This window comes from Salvelinus fontinalis, chromosome 28 (assembly GCF_029448725.1).
Source record: "Salvelinus fontinalis isolate EN_2023a chromosome 28, ASM2944872v1, whole genome shotgun sequence".
In the NCBI taxonomy this organism is placed as follows: Eukaryota; Metazoa; Chordata; class Actinopteri; order Salmoniformes; family Salmonidae; genus Salvelinus; species Salvelinus fontinalis.
The window spans coordinates 24,496,678-24,518,093 of NC_074692.1; the positions used below are offsets into that span (position 1 = coordinate 24,496,678).

Below are 21,416 nucleotides of genomic sequence, written 5' to 3' on the forward strand. Positions count from 1 at the left end.
GTCCGTAACAAAAAGGGAGACAATGTGGAGATAAGAATAACAAAAATACATTTATTAACTGAAGGAACCTAAATACAATTAACAATGGTGTGTGGAATCAGTAGTTGCGTGCATAGATGTGATAATGAGGGGTGTTGAAAGGTTCCAAAGCAAGCAAACAGCCACAGAAATGCACCAACCAAACTCCAACAGCATGTCTGCATGAAGAGAGTCTCCTCAATGAATGGGGAAAAGGTGTATTTATTCTGGGACACACCCGAGCCCAGGTGTGTCCCATTTCGTTGACGACCCTCCCAGCTCCGCCCACCGACATCCTATTAAGGAAAACAAGAGCAAAGAGAAAGAATTTGACAGATAGAGTGGGAGGGTCGTCACAATAGTGATAGAAAGAAATGTTGCTAATTGTACGAGACATTTTATAGATAAAAGGACAAGTGACTTATAGTTTTTAAATGTTTCCATGCTTTTATCCTCAGAGAAAACAACAGCTGATTCAAAAGGGGTGTGGTGGATTTTAAAACACTCCTGCGTTAGCCGCCGGGAGGGATGCACTGTGTATCCCTGTGCCAAAGGAGCAAACTTCTCCATTCACCTTTTAATGAATTTACACTCTCCTACATATTGGGACCACTGGGTCACAGAGGAGAGGGCAGAGGAGAAGACAGACTTTTTCCCAACTGAAAATCTCGCTATGCTCTCCATACTGTGCATTCCACACTTCCTGGTCACATGTGTGCCTAGACATGTGACCACCAGTGACCCATGACCCAACATAGTGTAATTATGTGGTAAATACAAAGACAAAGCTAAACTATAAATAACACAACAACCACACACAGTGCCACATTTGGCTGTGTTACAGCCTAAATTCAAAATGTATTTTTCTCACCCATCTACACACAATATCCCATAATGATAGTGGAAGCAGTTTTTTATAAATATTAGCAAATTAGTTGAAAATGAAATACAGAAATATTTAATTTCCATAAATATTCACACCTCAATACAATACATGTTAGAATCACCTTTGACAGTTGTAATCACTTTCTGGTTAAGACTCTAAGAGCTTTGCACATCTGGATTGTACAATATTTACACGTTATAATTGTTTTAATTCTTCAAGCTCTGTCAAGTTGGTTGTTAATCATTGTTTGACAGGCCTTTTAAAGTCTTGTCATAGATTTTCAAACCGATTTAAGTCAAAACTATACCTAGGCCACTCAGGAACATTCAATGTTGTCTTTGTAAGCAACTCCAGTGTATATTTGGCCTTGAGTTTTAGGTTATTGTCCTGCTGAAAGGGGAGTTTGTCTCCCAGTGTTTGTTGGAAAGCAGACCAAGTTTTCCTCTAAGATTTTGCCTGTGCTTAGCTCTTGTCCTTTTCTTTTTATCTTGAAAAACTCCCCGGTCCTTGCCAATGACAAGCATACTCATAACATGATGCAGCCACTACCATGATTGAACATATGAAGAGTGGTACTCAGTGATGTGTTGGATCTGCCCCAAACATAACTGTCACGTTCCTGACCTTGTTTTCCTTTTGTATAGTGTTTAGTGGGTCAGGACGTGAGCTGGGTGGGCAGTCTGTGTTGTTTGTTCTATGTTAAGTGTCAGGTTTAATTGACCTTGTATGGCTCTCAATCAGAGGCAGGTGTTTTACGTTTTCCTCTGATTGAGAACCATATATAGGTAGGTTGTTTCACATTGTTTGTTGTGGGTGGTTGTCTTCCGTGTCTGTGTATGTTGCACCACACGGGACTGTTTCGGTTTGTCGTTTGTGTATGTAGTCTGTTCCTGTTCGTGCGTTCTTCGTATATTGTAAGTTCTCAAGTCCAGGTCTGTCTACATCGTTTATTTGTTTTGTAGTTTGTTGAAGTGTTTTCGTCTTTCGTCTTTCTTTATTAAACTTCATTATGTCATATAACAACGCTGCGCTTTGGTCCAATCCCTACTCCTCCTCTTCAGACGAAGAGGAGGAGAGAAACCGTTACAATAACACTTTGTATTCAGGACATAAAGTGAATTTCTTTGTCACATTTTTTGCAGTTTTACTTTAGTGCCTTATTGCAAACAGGATGCATGTTTTGTAATATTTGTATTCTGTACAGGCTTCCTTCTTTTAATGCTGCCATTTAGGTTAGTATTGTGGAATAACTAGAATGTTGTTGATCCATCCTCAGTTTTCTCCTTTCACAGCCATTAAACTCTGTACCTGTTTTAAAGTCACCATTGGCCTCATGAAATCCCTGAGCGGTTACCTTCCCCTCCGGCAACTGAGTAAGGAAGGATGCCTGTATCTTTGTAGTGACTGGTTGTATTGATTCACCATCCAAAGTGTAGTTAATAACTTCACCATGCTCAAAGGGATATTCAATGTCTGCTTTTTTTTACCCTTCGACCAATAAGTGCCGTTCTTTGCGAGCCATTGAAAACGTCCCTGGGTGTTTGTGTTTTAAAATTCACTGCTTGACTGACGGACCTTACAGACAATTGTATGTGTAGGGTACAGAGATGAGGTAATCATTCAGCACATTATGACTACTTATTTAGGTTTGCCATAACAAAGGGGTTGAATACCTATTGACTCAAGACATTTCAGCTTTTCATTTTAAATGAATATCAAAACATTACTAAAAAAAGAATTACACTTTGAAATTATGGAGTATTGTGTGTAGGCCAGTGACACAAAATTCAATCCATTTTAAATTCAGGCTGTAACACAACACAAAAGTCAAGGGCTGTGAATACTTTCTGAAGGCACTGTAAGGCAAAAATGGCTCTTACACAACATAACTGTTACATTTACTGTAGAGTTGGTCAGCTCGGGATTTTATACAAAAAAACATGTAGATCTGATCCATATTAGGAAACCACATTAGTCCTTGAAGAGCTTTACCTCTATGCTTCCATTTGTTATTTGTGATTTTCTGAATGTTGTGTCGTGCAGATGTACAAAATGCACTGACCTTGACCATCAAACATTGAGAACTTCTAAGCTATTGAACAACTTCTTACAATACAATTGAACAGACTCAACTCATGTTTACACCACAAAAGTTATATTTTCTGAAACATATTTTTTTTGCAGGGAATTAATCACTGGGTATGAACAGTATGTCCCTCAGGCTTGTTGTCTGGTTAAAGAAGAGTGAGTTGGTGTCTTCTGTAGTGTCAGTGCGTTCACGCCTCGCTGCTCCTGTTAAAAGTGAGAGTGTTGCTCTGCTCCTCTTCGAGGTCTTTGGAAGGTGAACGGTAATTGCTGAGGGAGGATTTAGCCCGACCAGTTTACCAAGGTAACTCTCTATACCACAGAGGTATAGAAAGTTAGTAGCATGTTTCTCAAACTTCAGACATGACCAATGCGTGGTTGAAGATTACAGTGTGTGTGTGTGTGTGAGTGCGTGCGTGCATGTGCGTCGCTATGGTTATGACATCTTAGCGACAGTATGGGCTTTTACAGCTGGACAGCAGAGAGCGGCGAACCTCAAACCACGTCGCCCCATTTAATGTTCCGATTCTTTCACCCTGACTACATGATGCAATAGGCTGTTCAGGAAACCCCAAACAGCCTTTTCCCCATTGTTTCACTATCACGTTGCAGTGGCACTGGATAAAATGGATAAGCTTTGTCTGGGGAGACACACACACACACACACACACACACACACACACACACACACACACACACACACACACACACACACACACACACACACACACACACACACACACACACACACACACACACACACACACTTAGGCCTACTGGTGGAAAACTAGGGTTTCTGTGGTCTGGAGAGACATGGTGGTGGTTATAGCGTGGGTTTTTTATGGATAGTAATCTGCTCTGTGTGTGTGCGTGTGCGCGTCTGTGTGAAAGAGAGAGATGGAGGAATAGTTGACGAGGGAGATGGTAGAGAGAGAGTGTGAGAGAGAGACGATTCAGCTTAGTGTTTTATTCTTGATTCGAAACCATTTCTTAGTGAAGATCAGTAGAAAATGACATAGAGGCCTAATTGTTGGGTCTTCGAAAGAGTTTGTTTCTAGCAGAGCCCTCACCAGCATGGTTAAAGGAGAAGAAAGTGTTATCAAAGGATCTGCACCAGATTAAGGTTGCCAACTGTTCTCTCGGTGGCTTCCTGTTTTGCTGTAGGAATTCATTGGGTGAGTGCTAAGGCACAGAACTGCACAAATCTGACAGGGTTAACCCTTTCATTGCCTCTTTTTTAATTATGACATTTATTTCACTGTTTTAAAACTATATCTTAATAAAGTCTATCTCTATGGAAAAAGTATCCCAACATACACTGAGGAGACAGGTTAAAGAAGGACTTTTAAGCCTTGAGACAATTGAGACATGGATTGTGTATGTGTGCCATTCAGAGGGTGAACGGAAAAGACAAAATATTTAAGTGCCTCTAAACGGGGTATGGTAGTAGGTGGCAGGCGCACCGGTTTGTGTCAAGAACTGCAACGCTGCTGAGTTTTTCACTCTCAACAGTTTCCAGTGTGCATCAAGAACGGTCCACCCCCCAAAGGACATCCAGCCAACTTGACTCAACTGTGGGAAGAATTGGAGTCAACATGGGCCAGCATCCCTGTGGAACACTTTCGACACCTTGTAGAGTCCATGCCCTGACAAATTGAGGCTGTTCTGAGGGAAAAAGGGGGGGGACTCAATATTAGGACGGTGTTCTTGTAACGCCCTGACCATAGATTGCTTTGTATGTTTCTATGTTTTGTTTGGTCAGGGCGTGAGTGGTGGTGGGCAGTCTATGTTCTTTTTTCTAGGTTGTTTGTTTTCTATGTGTTTGGCCTGGTGTGGTTCCCAATCAGAGGCAGCTGTTTATCGTTGTCTCTGATTGGGAGCCATATTTAGGTAGCCTGTTTTCCATTGTGTGTTGTGGGTGGTTGATTCTTGTTTAGTGTTTTGTTTCACCTTTCAGGACTGTTCGTTTGTCGTTTTTGTTGTTTGTCAAGTGTTTTCGTATCTTATTAAAAAATATGACCACTTACCACGCTGCACCTTGGTCCTCCTCTCCTTCCACCAACGAGAATCGTTACAGTTCTTAATGTTTGGTATACTCAGTATATGCAGTATCCACTTATTTTACACAGCACCTCATCTCCAATCGTTGAGCACAGCCAACTAGGCACACCATGCAATATCAACGTGGATAATTGGGAGGTATTTGGTTGAGAAGTTGATTAATGAGAATACAAGCTATTTTCACCCACTCAAAAAGACAGCCAAAAGTTTGTTGAATTTACAAAGTGTTAATCACTATGCTTCAACCATCTAAAAGCACAACCAAATTCCAATTGAAAAACAATGTCAGATTTTTGGTTTAATTGTAACACAACCATTTAAAAGGACAGCAAAGTTCAATACATACAGTTGAAGTCGGAAGTTTACATACACTTAGGTTGGCGTCATTAAAACTCGTTTTTCAACCACTCCCCCAAATTTCTTGTTGACAAACTATAGTTTTGGTAAATCATTAGGACATCTACTTTGTGCATGACACAAGTAATATTTCCAACAATTGTTTACAGACAGATTATTTCACTTATAATTCACTGTATCACAATTCCAGTGGGTCAGAAGTTTACATACACTAAGTTGACTGTGCCTTTAAACAGCTTGGAAAAATACAGAAAACTATGTCATGGCTTTATAAGCTTCTGATAGGCTAATTGACATAATTTGAGTCATTTGGAGGTGTACCTGTGGATGTATTTCAAGGTCTACCTTCAAACTCAGTGCCTATTTGCTTGACATCATGGGAAAATCAAAAGAAATCAGCCAAGACCTCAGCCAAATTGTAGACCTCCACAAGTCTGGTACGTCATTGGGAGCAATTTCCAAATGCTTGAACGTACCACGTTCATCTGTACAAACAATAGTACGCAAGTATAACCACCATGGGACCACGCAGCCGTCATACCGCTCAGGAAGGAGACGCATTCTGTCTCCTAGAGATGAACGTACTTTGGTGCGAAAAGTGCAATTCAATCCTAGAACAACAGCAAAGGACCTTGTGAACATGCTGGAAGAAACTGGTACAAAAGTATCTATATCCACAGTAAAACAAGTCCTATATCGACATAACATGAAAGGCCGCTCAGCAAGGAAGAAGCCACTGCTCCAAAACCGCCATAAAAAAGCCAGACTACGGTTTGCAACTGCACATGGGGACAAAGATCGTACTTTTTGGAGAAATGTCCTCTGGTCTGATGAAACAAAGATAGAACTGTTTGGCCATAATGACCATTGTTATGTTTGGAGGAAAAAGGGGGGGCTTGCAAGCCGAAGAACATCCCAACCGTGAAGCACGGGGGTGTCAGCATCATGTTGTGGGGGTGCTTTGCTGCAGGAGGGACTGGTGCGCTTCACAAAATAGATGGCATCATGAGGCAGGAAAATGATGTGGATATATTGAGGCAATATCTCAAGACATCAGTCAGGAAGTTAAAGCTTGGTCGCAAATGGATCTTCCAAATGGACAATGACCCCAAGCATACTTCCAAAATGGATAAAGTACTACAAATTCACGGTATTGGAATGGCCATCACAAAGCCCTGACCTCAATCCTATAGAAAATGTGTGGGCAGAACTGAAAAAGTGTGTGCGAGCTAGGAGGCCTACAAACCTGACTCAGTTACACCAGCTCTGTCAGGAGGAATGGGCTAAAATTCACCAACTTATTGCGGGAAGCTTGTGGAGGGCTACCCGAAACGTTTGACCCAAGTTAAACAATTTAAAGGCAATGCTACCAAATACTAATTGAGTGTATGTAAACTTCTGACGCACTTGGAATGTGAGGAAAGAAATAAAAGCAGAAATAAATAATTCTCTCTACTATTATTCTGACATTTCACATTCTTAAAATAATGCGGTGATCCTAACTGACCTAAAACAGGGAATTTGTACTCTGAATAAATGTCAGGAATTGTGAAAAACTGAGTTTAAATGTATTTGGCTAAGGTGTATGTAAACTTCTGACTTGTAAACAACTGTATATATTAATGGTTACATTTTTTTCCTATATTCATACAGTTTCTTGACTGTCCAGCTCTCTAATAATTACTAGACAGGAAGCATCAAAAATTCTAAATAAGATGGCTAGAGGACTAGAAAATATAACACATTTTCAGTGCGGCCCTCCGGACATCGTTGAAGACCGAATACGGTCCCCGGGGGAAAATGAGTTCAACACCCCTGCTGTAAACTAGTGTGTGTGTGTGTGTGTGTGTGTGTGTGTGTGTGTGTGTGTGTGTGTGTGTGTGTGTGTGTGTGTGTGTGTGTGTGTGTGTGTGTGTGTGTGTGTGTGTGTGTGTGTGTGTGTGTGTGTGTGTGTGTATATGTGTGTGTAAAGTATGTAGTCAAAAGGTCCCGTTGCCTGGGAGCAGCAGCCTTGTAGCAGAGCGTGCCAAACACTCGCCCGCAACAAATAGACTTCCACTTTCAAACCAGCTGGATCCCCTTGCTCCTGGATTAGTCCCTGTGTACAAAGCTTAGGTACCTTTGATACAGATTTCTACCCTCCACTGTTACTGAAAACCTCTCATTGAGTGGAATTAAGCCCCCTCAAAGCAAATCAAAAGTCCTCAAATTTCCACTCTTACTAACAGTGGAATGTTTTGTACTGAGGCAAGGAAAGTGAAACAATCCAACCAACATTGTAGGTGTTAATCATGTACAAATAGTGAGGTTTTACATAGTGTAACAATCTTTTGACATTTAAAATTCTTCCAAAAACTACGGGAGATACGCCCAATCCCAGGTTATGCTTCACTTAACCATCCTTGGTTCTCTTGTGATAGGGCTGACCATGTGACCTGGGCTGAGTCCTGATTCTTCAAAATTCTCAAAAATGTGTACACTTTGGCTGCATTTACACAGGCAGCCCAAGTCCGATGTATTTGCATATCAAATACCCATCAGATTTTTTTCCCGAACGTGTAAACAAGAGAAACTGATCTTTTGAATTCAGATTTAGTCCACATTTCTCAATCCTGATACAATTCTGATGTTTCATAGGCGCCCTCAGTCTGGACGCTCAAAAAATAAAATCATTACCATGACAATCACCCCACAAAAAAATAAGGAAAAGTGACAAGCATTTCACCTGTGCACTATTTCAGAGGCTACATCAGTGGCAATCCGTGAATCTGATATGGGCCACGTAAAACTGAATGTGGAGGCAAAAAAATATATACTGGACATGGAGAAAAACAATCAGAATTTGATTATTTGGATGACTCTAAACACAGCCTTTGTCACATGGATTTTACAACAGTGGAAACTCCCTCCAGCCAATGCTTAAACAAATCCCATGCTTCTAAATCAGTGATGGAAGTGTACACTTTTGGAAAAGGATGGAGAATCAAGATGTAGCCATGGCCAGGAGACCAGGAAGAACTCTGAGGACGTGGTCAGGAACAACTCTGAGGACGTGATCAGACAAAACTCCTCGTCTTAACTCAACTGCCCATCTTGTCCTAACAAGCGTTTGTGGGCAATACCCAATCATGGCAAAGGACCACCTGGCAGAGCAAGGGTGGTCATGATCACTCTGTAGAGAATGCCAGTGAGATTGAGTCACTGCAACCCTCTGTCCAATTTAAACTTGAAACATCTACTCCACTATTTATGTGTGTATTAAGATAAAAATGGATCGAGAGGAGTCATCACGTCTAATGGACAATTCAAGGGAATTCACCAGGGAAAGATGCTTTCCTCAATTAGTGATGACAACTTGCTCTTATGTTGAATGTTTCTTTGAAATTAGTTTGGGATGCTCTTGAAGAAGTTTTTTCTCATTTATACAGCATATATATAACATTTTTTGATACAGCTGTATTTGAAGGCCCTCATCCTTCTCCGTTGCTTAACAGGACATAAAAACAGAGGCATGACTAATGAGCAGTGTGTGTGTATTTGTGTGCAAACTGTCAAGTTGTAGTGTTCTGACAGCATTGAGCAGTGATCCATGCAGTGTGGTATGATAACCATCTTTGAACTGTCATTGTTACAAGACCAAAACATGCTCTACATCTTGTAACACATGGCCTCAATACATTTACACAGCCCGGCATGACCTCTGACAAGTCAATTGTTCAAACTGTTGCACTTCACTGCCCCAGTGAGAAAGTTTCAATGGCACCCTATTCCCTATCCAGTACCCTTCTTTTGACCTATGCACCCTGATTAAAAGTAGTGCACTAATATATAAGTAATGAATAGGGTGTCATTTGGGACGCACCCATCGCGAAGACAAGAGCACTGGCAGTCGATGTCTCTCTGCTAAGTTCACCACGAAGAACGACACAGTGGGAATGGAAAGATATGTGGTCAAAGTAAACTTGTGTCAAGTGATTTTATGTCCTATAAATGTCCTAGAATTTTATGTCCTGGAAATGTTTTTCTAATAAACCATTTTCAACATTGTGGAGATTGTATTCTCTCTTAAAACCAGAGTGCAAAGTGAAGCTTTGAAAACACTACTGCAGCTTGATATCTGAAATTGAATATATTGACATTAAAAGAGGTTAAAATGTTACCGATAGGCTCCCTTTAAGATTAAACACATTCATTGTTCAACAACCACACAATGAAAATGGCTTTTGCTTCTCATTGCTTCCTGCACAGATTTCTAATATGACTCCAGTCTGGGGCAGCAGGTAGCCTAGTGGTTAGAGCATCGGGCCAGTAACTGAAAGGTTGCTGTATTGAATCCTGAGCCAACAAGGCAAAAATATGTAATTCTGAACAAGGCAGTTAACCCATGCAATTACAGTGTTCAAAAGTCATATTAATAGATAGATTATTATAAATAACATTTTGTTACATTTAACTGCCGAAAATGCTGTTATCAAGGTAATTTCCTTAGTAGGTGACATCAGAGGTCAGGATGTGGGAGAAGTCAGAGCTCAGGGATGACAGACTACTTTCTGACTTTCTAATTACGAGCTGGAGAGACGTTCAAGTGGATTTTTCTCAGTCGTATGTGCTAAATACCACCTTCCCACTTGGTTTTGAACGCAGCATTAGTTGTCTTCATTGAGCTGCTCAGGTGAAACGCTGAACATCATACAAAGGAAAAGGAACTATCACCATCTAGTGTCAAGAAAATAACAGTGCACCTCAGTTGTCACCATCTCTGAATGTGCTCTGTGCAACACTGTTTCACAAATTCATCGACAAAAATCAAGTCAAAATATATATTTTATGTCAGAAATGAACAAGTTAACATAAAAGTAATTACCAGTATAATTATATAATTACAAATTATGTTTTTTTAATCATACTGTGTTCCTTACTTCAGTAGGCTACTTGGAACAATGTTGTGGAACTTATATGGACATCCACTTAGTGGCCGGTTTACCTAGTCCCGGGTCAGACCCCCCTTTGCTCCAGAACAGCCGGAATTATTCGGGAATAGAAGCGTTGCTCATTTGGTATTAAGGGACCTAACGTGTGCCAGAAAAACATTCCCCACACCATTACACCACCAGCCTGTACAATTGACACCAGGCAGGATTGGGACTCATGCTGCTAACGCCAAACCCTGACTTTGTCAGACCAGGCAATGTTTTTCCATTCCACTGTTGTCCATTGTTGGTGATGACTGGAGCCACTTCTTGTTTTTAGCTGATAGGAGTGGAACCCAGTGTGATCGTCTGCTGAAATAGCCCAACCGTGACAAGGATCGACGAGTCGTGCATTCTGCGATGCCGTTCTGCACACCACTGTTGTACTACGCCGTTATTTGGCAAAATTCTTGCCATTCTCCTTCGACCTGTCATCAACGAGCTGTTTTCACCCACAGGACTACCGCTGACGGATGTTTTTTGTTGGTCGCACCAATCTCTGTTAACCCTAGACCAGAGGCATTCGACTCTTACCCTACGAGGTCTGAAGCCTGCTGGTTTTCTGTTCAACCTGCTAATTAATTGTACCTCTAAATCAGTTCCTGACTAGTGTGCAAAAATGTAGTAGAACTGGCTTCGAGGTCCAGAGTTTAGTTTGAGGGACCTAGACACTGTCGTGCGTAAAAATCCCAGGAGGCCAGCCGTTTCTGAGATACTGGAACTGGCACTCCTGGCACCGACAATCATGCCATGCTCAAAGTCGCTTAGGTCACTCGTTTTGCCCATTCTAACGTTCAATAGTACAGTAAATGAATGCCTGCTTTATATAGCAAGCCAAGACCACTTTCTGTGGGAGCTAACTATTTTCGTGAATGTATGGTGTGCCTAATAAACTGGCCACTGAGTGTATTTTGTGTAGAACAGACATGTCTCTCTGACATGTTAGGTAGGGTCCCGTTCAGTGCCTGCATGGCATTTATATCTGCAATACTGAGCTGGCCTGACAAGATTCCTTACTGTACTGTACATGTCAGAGGCATATCTGCCCGAATATATTTCTATCGGAATGTTGTCATTGTGGATCGTGCCATACTGATCACCGCCCAGGTGTTGACACTTTCTCCGTGCACAAACAATAGCCTTGAAAGGTGTCGCTTTCTCCATGCACAAACAAAGCCAATCAGAGCACCTTAGCTTAACGAGAACAGAAATTTACCTGCACGTGCGAGGGTTAAACGTTTCCCTCAAAATATGTGCTCTCAGTGGAATGAATGATGAGTTGATCGATTGTGAAGCTGTTTAGCTAGCTAAATTGCTATTTTAGATATTAGTTGTCAGTAGCTAAATTGTCATTGCAGTTGGTGAATTGAACTTAATTAATTTGGCTACATTTCATTACTTTCATATCTCTAAACCATATGAAATAATCGCCATCACATCTAAACCTTGCAGGTTGCAATTGTTAGCGTTACGTTTTGAAAATACTTTGATTGACTGAAGGGACATGAACGGGTTAAAATTCCCATTCAAGAAGAACCGTTCAGCACGAGACGCCCCTGTGTGCATATCGTGGGCTTGCGCAGTGTGGTTTAAACAGTACAAACACACACAGTTGTTGCTTTTCCTTCAGAGCCATTTTTTTGTACAAAAATGTTTGGAGAAACGTTTAAAAATTTTACAATACATTTCAACGCCAATAACCCGAGAGGGACTTTCTCGAGTGGTGACTTTATGGCAGGTCAGATTTCCTTTGATCTTTCGAAAGAAACAAAGCTCAGTTCTATAACATTAGCATTAAATGGAAAAGCAAAGGTACAGTGGACAACACAAGGAGGAAGTGGTGGAAGAAGAGGACGACGCAGAAGGCAACGACGAGTCCACTCAGCAAGGCTGGAATTCTTCAACTTCTCTCAAATCGTAATGCAAGAAAATAACGGTAGTTACGTTATTACTTAGCTAGCTACACAGTTACTTATTTACAAAGATGCATCATAATCTGAATTCTGATACACCGGTGTATTTAAAAGGTGTGTGTGCTCCTGTGTATCACATTGGAGTTATAATCATAGCTAGCTAGCTAGTTGTTGTGTTTAAATGAACTGTTTTGTTTTCAATCTTCAGCGGTCCCTAACACCACACTTCAACCAGGAACCCATGTGTACCCATTCACATGCCAAATCCCACAAGGGTGTGTATGAAGTCTTATTACTGTGTGTGTGTGTTTTATTCACTGTTGTATACTCAAGGTCTGACCATTATTGTTAAACATATTTCCATTCATTCAGAAACTTCCCCTCCTCTTTCCATGGGGTGCATGGCAGTATCATTTACTCAATGAAGGTGGAGATACACAGGCCATGGCATCTAGCCAAGGAGTTTGTGACTGAGTTCAACTTTGCCAGCCACATAGATGCCAACCAACCACATCTTCTTGTAAGGGCATGTCCCCCCATTGTCTATCTGAACCTACCTGGGCATTACGCCAACCTTGAATGTCAATGAGCTAAATGTCATCCTATTATAATTGCCTTATGTAGGTTATCCACCTGATTCCCTTTTGATATAGGCCTATGACATATTAGATTGGTTTGAGTTGAAGAAAGAATTTCAGCATTTGTCACAGCCATACAAAGTATAGCCTGACCGCAGATCTGTGTGTTGTTCCAGGCTCCTCTGGCAGGCAGCAACACCAAGACCCTGTGCTGCCTCTGGTGTGCCTCAGGTCCCATCTCAATGACTGTCTGCACTGAGAGGAAAGGCTTTGTCCCAGGTGAGTAAGCCTTGTCCAAGCCCGAAAGGCTCCTGCCCTTTGGACCAATCTCCTGTTTCTGTAGCGTTAGGCAACTTGATGTACACATACACAGGAAGCTAGTACTGGAACAATAAAAAAAAACTTCCTTAGAGGGGCTCCAGCCCTGACATTGTTGTATTTTACTAGCCTTCAACCATCCTGAGTTCACATTCTACGTGCACGATGTGAAACGAACCGGGAATGCAGAAGTAAGTTCTTGTTCACAAGGCTAGTTTTTTACAAAACAAGACCAATATGTTAGCCAGCAGACTGTGGTATGCACACAGATTTGGTCTATGAAGTGGGTCTGTCTTTGTGAACAAGGGAATAATTGTGTCAGAATGTTAGCTAGAAATGCTGTGTGTGCGTGTCTGAGTTTTCCAGGGCATGACTGGTGTACAAAATGATAGCTTACTCTTGTCTATTATTGTCAAATAAATGGAGACTCAATAGAAATTCCTGTTCACTGATCACTTGTCAAGTCTTCCAAGATAGTTGTGTTTACACACTCCAATAAACAGACATCTCACCTTTGAATCCCCTTTTTTTTCTGTAGGAGAGATGGTGAAAATCATCTGTGAGCTTAGTAACGGCTCCTCTCGGATAGTGACTCCGCATGCAACCCTTATCCAGAAGCAGATGTTTTACACCCATAACAAGTGCAACAGGAGGTTGCAGATGAAAAACCTGGCTTCAGTGGATGGTCAGCCGGTCAACCCCAGTAGCTCTGAGGTCTACAGCGATATGATGCTTCTCATCCCTCCCAACACGACTCTCACTATCTCCAACTGTCCTATACTGGAGCTGGATTACACTGTGGATGTAGGTATCCATCTGGAAATGATGCAGCTTTTACTACCAATCCCAAATTGACCCCTACCCCCTAAGCACTCCTGGAGATCTGGGCCTGCATTCACAAAGCGTCTCAGAGTAGGAGGGCTGATCTAGGATCAGGTCCCCCCTTGTCCATGTAATGTTATTCATGATCTTAAACACAAAACTGATCCTACATCAGCACTCCTACTCTAGAGACTTGTTGTGAATATGAGGCTGAGAGGTATAAGCAATATGGAAATCACCCCTACTTGCCCTCTCGATAGCCCAGGTGCAATTTTTGCCATATTGCTTACATCTGTATAACCTGCACAGATCTCCTCATAATCGTAGGTTAAATAGGTGATTGGACTGGCCCAATGCTTATCCTTCTGTTCTGACGTTGTCTTCTCTTCCTGTTCTTCTTCTCTCCTGCAGGTGAGTCTACGTATCAGAGGTTCCACGGACCTCAAGGTGCTGTTCCCCATTGTGCTGTGTAATATTCCTGTTTACGCACCCCAGCCTCCACCGCCATATCAGTAGCAGTAGTACTAGGATCATGTTGCCCCTAGACTCCAATCTAAGGTCAGTTCAGTGTTTTTCTACCTAGTGGTTAGGATTTAGGCAGGGTAAGCAGCGCTTAGATACGAAGGGAAACTTGTACCTAGTCATATTAGAGGCATGCATAGTGTCTCACAACATCCGTAACCAAAGTTACGTCTGGGAATATGAGGGTTACTAGGAACCATTCTTCTGGTGAGCTGGTTTTTGTGTCACTGATTATTTGGACAAATCACGATTTCGCCGGGTTGGTCTAAACCTGGCATCTTTAGAATTTGGAAAGGGAGGGGTTAATTTAGGCCCATAGATGACTAAAAGAATTTCAGAGGAGGGCATGTGGACTTTGCCACTCACATTAGGCCAAACATCTCAGCTGGCCAGAGGCCCGCGTTCACTCTAGATTTGGTTCTGGATTCTGAGATTAGACACTGCCAAACCCCCTTTTAAGATGGGGTTTCCAATTCTACAATTTCTACATGTTTATCACCATAAGAATTGTTAGAGCAAGTTTTGTCATCGACCACCATGTCAAATCCTTCCTTCATATATTGTCTCTTACCAATACCTATGGAAGTCTTGTGCTATTTCTGCTCACTATTGCCATAACTGTTCAGAATTCATTACTTTTTTAAAGACTGACATTTCAGAGCCTAATTCACCTCCATCTATGTCATGAGATGAGGAAATATTGGGCAATGTTATTGCTAAGAGGACTAACTTAATACTACAGCTGATAAGGAAGAAGGCTTGATAGACAACTGAACTTGCTCTAACAAATCTTACAACATAACAAATTGTAGGATTTATGTTAAATGCCTCTTAAAAAGGTTGATTTGCAATAGTTCTCAGGGTTGTACCAAATACGGTACCATATTTTCTAATATTTTATGCATGAACTTTTAAAAGGTGTTTGTTCCATTAATATTTCTGTTACATGTTTTTCTAGCCATACAGTTTTATTTACAGTTGTATGTGTGTGTGTATATACACTGCTCAAAAAAATAAAGGGAACACTTAAACAACACAATGTAACTCCAAGTCAATCACACTTCTGTGAAATCAAACTGTCCACTTAGGAAGCAACACTGATTGACAATAAATTTCACATGCTGTTGTGCAAATGGAATAGACAAAAGGTGGAAATTATAGGCAATTAGCAAGACACCCCCAATAAAGGAGTGATTCTGCAGGTGGTGACCACAGACCACTTCTCAGTTCCTATGCTTCCTGGCTGATGTTTTGGTCACTTTTGAATGCTGGCGGTGCTCTCACTCTAGTGGTAGCATGAGACGGAGTCTACAACCCACACAAGTCGCTCAGGTAGTGCAGTTCATCCAGGATTGCACATCAATGCGAGCTGCGGCAAAAAGGTTTGCTGTGTCTGTCAGCGTAGTGTCCAGAGCATGGAGGCGCTACCAGGAGACAGGCCAGTACATCAGGAGACGTGGAGGAGGCCGTAGGAGGGCAACAACCCAGCAGCAGGACCGCTACCTCCGCCTTTGTGCAAGGAGGTGCACTGCCAGCGCCCTGCAAAATGACCTCCAGCAGGCCACAAATGTGCATGTGTCTGCTCAAACGGTCAGAAACAGACTCCATGAGGGTGGTATGAGGGCCCGATGTCCACAGGTGGGGGTTGTGCTTACAGCCCAACACTGCAGGACGTTTGGCATTTGCCAGAGAACACCAAGATTGGCAAATTCGCCACTGGCGCCCTGTGCTCTTCACAGATGAAAGCAGGTTCACACTGAGCACATGAGCACATGTGACAGACGTGACAGAGTCTGGAGACGCCGTGGAGAACGTTCAGCTGCCTGCAACATCCTCCAGCATGACCGGTTTGGCGATGGGTCAGTCATGGTGTGGGGTGGCATTTCTTTGTGGGGCCGCACAGCCCTCCATGTGCTCGCCAGAGGTAGCCTGACTGCCAATAGGTACCGAGATGAGATCCTCAGACCCCTTGTGAGACCATATGCTGACACATGCACATTTGTGGCCTGCTGAAGGTCATTTTGCAGGGCTCTGGCAGTGCTCCTCCTCCTCCTCCTTGCACAAAGGCGGAGGTAGCGGTCCTGCTGCTGGGTTGTTGCCCTCCTACGGCCTCCTCCACGTCTCCTGATGTACTGGCCTGTCTCCTGGTAGCGCCTCCATGCTCTGGACACTACGCTGACAGACACAGCAAACCTTTTTGCCACAGCTCGCATTGATGTGCCATCCTGGATGAACTGCACTACCTGAGCCACTTGTGTGGGTTGTAGACTCCGTCTCATGCTACCACTAGAGTGAGAGCACCGCCAGCATTCAAAAGTGACCAAAACATCAGCCAGGAAGCATAGGAACTGAGAAGTGGTCTGTGGTCACCACCTGCAGAATCTCTCCTTTTTTGGGGGTGTCTTGCTAATTGCCTATAATTTCCACCTTTTGTCTATTCCATTTGCACAACAGCATGTGAAATTTATTGTCAATCAGTGTTGCTTCCTAAGTGGACAGTTTGATTTCACAGAAGTGTGATTGACTTGGAGTTACATTGTGTTGTTTAAGTGTTCCCTTTATTTTTTTGAGCAGTATATATATATATATATATATATATATATATATATATATATACACACACACGTTTCATACTACTTACATGTAATGATGCCTTGCCATCCTTCAGTGTTTGAGGTGACAGACAGTGCTTTAAATATCTAATGGTGCAGTCGTCGTTCATCTCTTTCCAGGTCATGTTACTTAGCATTTCTTTCAAGGTGCTTGAGTGATTGTTAACATAAGATAATTGGGCTTTGTGACTGTGTTTACTCATGTTTGATCAATCGCTCCGTGGTGTATGTCTGTGTCTCACCCTACTTGTCTTTTTTATCATGGTTAATTTAAGGATTCGATTTGTTATTCATGGTCAACATTGTTTTGCCCCATTCATTTGGAAAAATAGAGTATTCAGGATGCTTGTGATTCAATCACTAATTAGTTTGTACGTCCGTTTTAAAATGACACTGTAATGCTACTACACTGTTCTCATGCTGTGGTCTGAATAACAAAAGCATGTTTTTACACTCCTAGTTGTATGAGCATAATCCAACAGAAAGGCTGAAACATTTGACATTTTATATGGTTGAGCTTACTATATGAAGAACCACTCAAATTCACACACAATAATATATTATTCATATGAATTGTATTGATGTGTGTTTGTGTAAACTATATATTGTATTTATGTTTATGTTATAACAGTGTTTTTATGTCTTAACACTCCCAAGTTCATCCATTGAGGACATCTACTCATTTTAAACTATTTCAAGCTCCCTTGAAGAGTTCAGTACTGCCGTTCAAAGATGTGCACAACCCATTGTTTTGAAGATGTATTGGTGGTAAATGCATTATGTTGTATTGAACGTGGACCTTTTTTTTTTTCATTTGATTTCAAATGTCAAAACTGGCCTTGTTTGTGACGTAGTCCTTGCCATTGAGTTCCCTTGAACCTTCTTAATGAAGACAGGGAAGTACACATCTCTAGACTCTTTGTGTATTGCCAAAAATGTATCACTTGTAGTATCACAATAGAAACATAGACAGTATTCTGATAACATGTTGCATTGTCTCTGTGTGTACATACATACATACATACATACATACATACATACATGTTTTAACCACAATACTTTTTAGCAATGTACTGTATATTTTGTTGTGTTTGTCAAACTGAGTATCAAGGTAGCACTTTAGGAAAGCCCACTGATAAACTAAGATCTTCACAATTGGCCACCTGTAGAATTTAACATTTTGTAAGTACTGTTTGAAGGATACTACTTATATGCCATGAATGTTATTGACCTGTAATAAACACATTAACTTCCATTTGACCATTTAAAAAAACATTTGAACATGATTTCAGAGTGGTTGGGTTAAATGCGGAAGACACATTTCAGTTGAATGCATTCATTGTACAACTGACTATGTATCCCCTTTTCCTTTCCCATTCTTGTTTCAACATCCATCAGTGTTTGTGACAATACTATACCTACAACGTACAATAACGAAATGTTGGTTAAATATTTCTTTCGTATATTTTATATACCTGCATTTGTTCTGGGTATAAATGGTATGAATTTCCTGTCCTTATATTTGAGATGAAGGTGCATTAGTTTTTATTCCTAACGAGGGCAATATGGGTCAGGGTATTTTCACATACACTGAGTGTACAAAACATTAGTTGAGTTGCACCCCCTTTTGCCCTCAGAACAGCCTCAATTCGTCCGGGGCATGGACTGTACAAGGTGTCAAGCGTTCCAAAGGGATGCTGGCCCATGTTGACTCCAATGCTTTCCACCGTTGTGTCAAGTTGGCTGGATGTCCTTTGGGTGCTGGACCATTCTTGATACACACACAGGATACTGTTGAACATGGAAAAACCCAGCAGCGTTGCTGTTCTATACACACTTAAACTGGTGTGCCTGGCACATACTACCATACCCTGTTCAATGGCACTTAAATCTTTTGACCTGCCCACTCACCCTCTGAATGGCACACATACACAATCTGTCACAATCTGTCTCAAAAGGGTTAAAAATAATTTAACCTGTCTTCTCCCCTTCATCTACACTCATTGAAGTAGATTTAACAGGTGACATCAATAAGGGATCATACCTTTCATCTAGATTCATCTGGTCAGTCTGTCATGGAAACAGCAGGTGTTCCTAATGTTTTATACACTTCTACAACCAATCTCAGTCCTCTTTAAAGTGAACTCCAAAAAAGGAAAATAACTCAGTTCTCTTAGTATTCACACTGCCTTTGATTGAGGACCAGTTCACTTCACCTATTTTGTGGTCCTCTTTGCATTCACATAGGTATGTTAAGAAAGGAAACAAGATCTTTTTCCAAAATTCACTGAATGCACTGGGTTTTTCCAAAGTGCAGGACAAGCCATTCCATCAGTTTGTCATCGGACAGCTAGATATACCTACTTACATTTTGGAAGCTACTATATTGCATTTAGTTAAAAGATGAGGCATAATAATTGTAATCAAAAGATACTATTAACATGTAAATATTATTGGTAACAGAATAAATAGCGGAAGAATAACTGCAGATTAAATAATGTTGTAATTATAAATTGTACACCCAAGGTAGGCTACTACCCCTTTAAGAGCTAGAATAGATTTTGTACCCTATGTGATTCTCACCAAATATATTGTCTTCTAATATTGTCGTCTTCTATTCAAAGCCCACAATCAATAAACAGCTTATGAGCCTCTCTAATTTATAGATCACATATGGCAAACAAATCATCTGAACTAAACTCCACATATTTTTGAATTTCTGTGCATCCTTGACAATCTCTAATCAATATCCAAAACTAGCACACGTTTTTTCCGGACCTGCACATCAACTTCTCTTTTTTTTTGTGGCACCAATATGTTGTGGCAGGGACAACAGCGTTGCAGTAGTCTCGTGCAGGGTTTCCCAAACTGGTAAATGTGTGGTAGGGTATTATATTTGTGGTAAATGGATGGTGGTGTATTGTATTTGTTGTGGTAAATGGATGGTGGTGTATTATATTTATTGTGGTAAATGGATGGTGGTGTATTGTATTTGTTGTGGTAAATGGATGGTGGTGTATTGTATTTATTGTGGTAATGGGGTTTCATTGATTCAAAAACTTCAACCTTCCTTAATTGATGGTAGTACCTAAATGTAATGCTGTACAGTATATGCAACAAAAAATACTATATCAAATAAGGGTAGTACAGATAGTATTTGTACAATGTGGGGCGGTAGGTAGCCTAGTGGTTAGAGTGTTGGGCCAGTATCAGAAAGGTTGCTAGATCGAATCAGTTAACCCACTGTTCCTAGGCTGTCGTTGTAAATAAGAATTTGTTCTTAACTGACTTGCCTAGTTAAATAAAGGTTAAATAAATGAATGTGCGTATATAGTGCATTGGAAAAGCCAATTGTGTCAGCAGCATTAGGCTTTCCCCTTGTACTATGATAGGTCTATTACGAAGTATTAAAACCCAATTTGGATAGTCCCAAGTAGATGGTTTGTAGATGTTCAATAACTGTCAACGTTTCAACTAACTATCCACTTGCCCTAAACCTAACGTTAACCTTAGCAAGCAGTTGCTTATCAACAGATAGTTTGTTGATAGTATGACCATCTGTAGATTGTCTATAATTGGACTATCTAAATAAAGTGTGACTTAAGTATTCTCCCAAAATCATATGATGGCCTATAAATGAGAAATTGCTCAACGCCATAAGGATTTCAATCTCTGTCCAATCTCAAGTGTGTGTATTCATTTGGGTCCTACAGTAGAAAGCCTACTCTTCAAATATTCTAAGGACATTTAATGGAGAATTTCCATGACTCAGCTGTAGCATCATGTTGCAGGTACAGGTAGTAGCCTCTTCCTTCTGCATGTTACAACCAGTAAGTCTATCCTGATCCCAAAAAGTGGTTTCCAATCCATTTAATTGTGGAGTGGAGGTATGTTTTTATCACAGCTAGATTATAAATCATGAGTGAGAGATCATCAGGCTAATAATCTCGGTCTTGTGACCAAATGTAATAGATCACTCACGTGTGACTCAGGTCAGGTGACCGTTCACCATGGCAACTTAAATGGTTAATTCAGATCCTCATCCCCACATGATTCATGACTACAGTCTATGTACAGTAGGATTACAGTAGGTGTATTATTCCTCTCAAAGAGCAAACATTACACCAGATAGCATACACAGTAGCCTTTAAGAGCATCTGGTATACAGAGTAGCCTACAATTACGCATTGGCTTGGCAGCACAGTCTTGTGTTATCCAGAGTTCTCAGTGTCATACAAGGCGATAGTCAAATAATTTTTTGAATGGAGATGTCA

The 21,416-nt window shown here is 41.1% G+C and overlaps 1 protein-coding gene across 1 annotated transcript; it reads left to right on the forward strand.

The window, feature by feature from the left end:
• Positions 1–11,899: 11,899 nt before the first annotated feature.
• On the forward strand, positions 11,900–15,686 carry LOC129826478 (arrestin domain-containing protein 3-like). Its single transcript, XM_055887251.1, has 6 exons — positions 11,900–12,313; positions 12,499–12,565; positions 12,663–12,810; positions 13,045–13,147; positions 13,725–13,990; positions 14,420–15,686. The coding sequence occupies exons 1-6, from the start codon at positions 12,028–12,030 to the stop codon at positions 14,522–14,524; spliced, it is 975 nt and encodes a 324-aa protein (XP_055743226.1). The 5' UTR covers positions 11,900–12,027; the 3' UTR covers positions 14,525–15,686.
• The last annotated feature ends 5,730 nt before the right edge of the window (positions 15,687–21,416 follow it).

Bases quoted from the DNA above. Each gene is read 5' to 3' on its own strand.
- LOC129826478 (XM_055887251.1), top strand. From the start codon at position 12,028: ATGTTTGGAGAAACGTTTAAAAATTTTACAATACATTTCAACGCCAAT. The intron at 12,314-12,498 runs GTAGTTACGTTA...TTCAATCTTCAG, and splicing joins CGTAATGCAAGAAAATAACG to CGGTCCCTAACACCACACTT. The intron at 13,148-13,724 runs GTGAGTAAGCCT...TTTTTTCTGTAG, and splicing joins GAGGAAAGGCTTTGTCCCAG to GAGAGATGGTGAAAATCATC.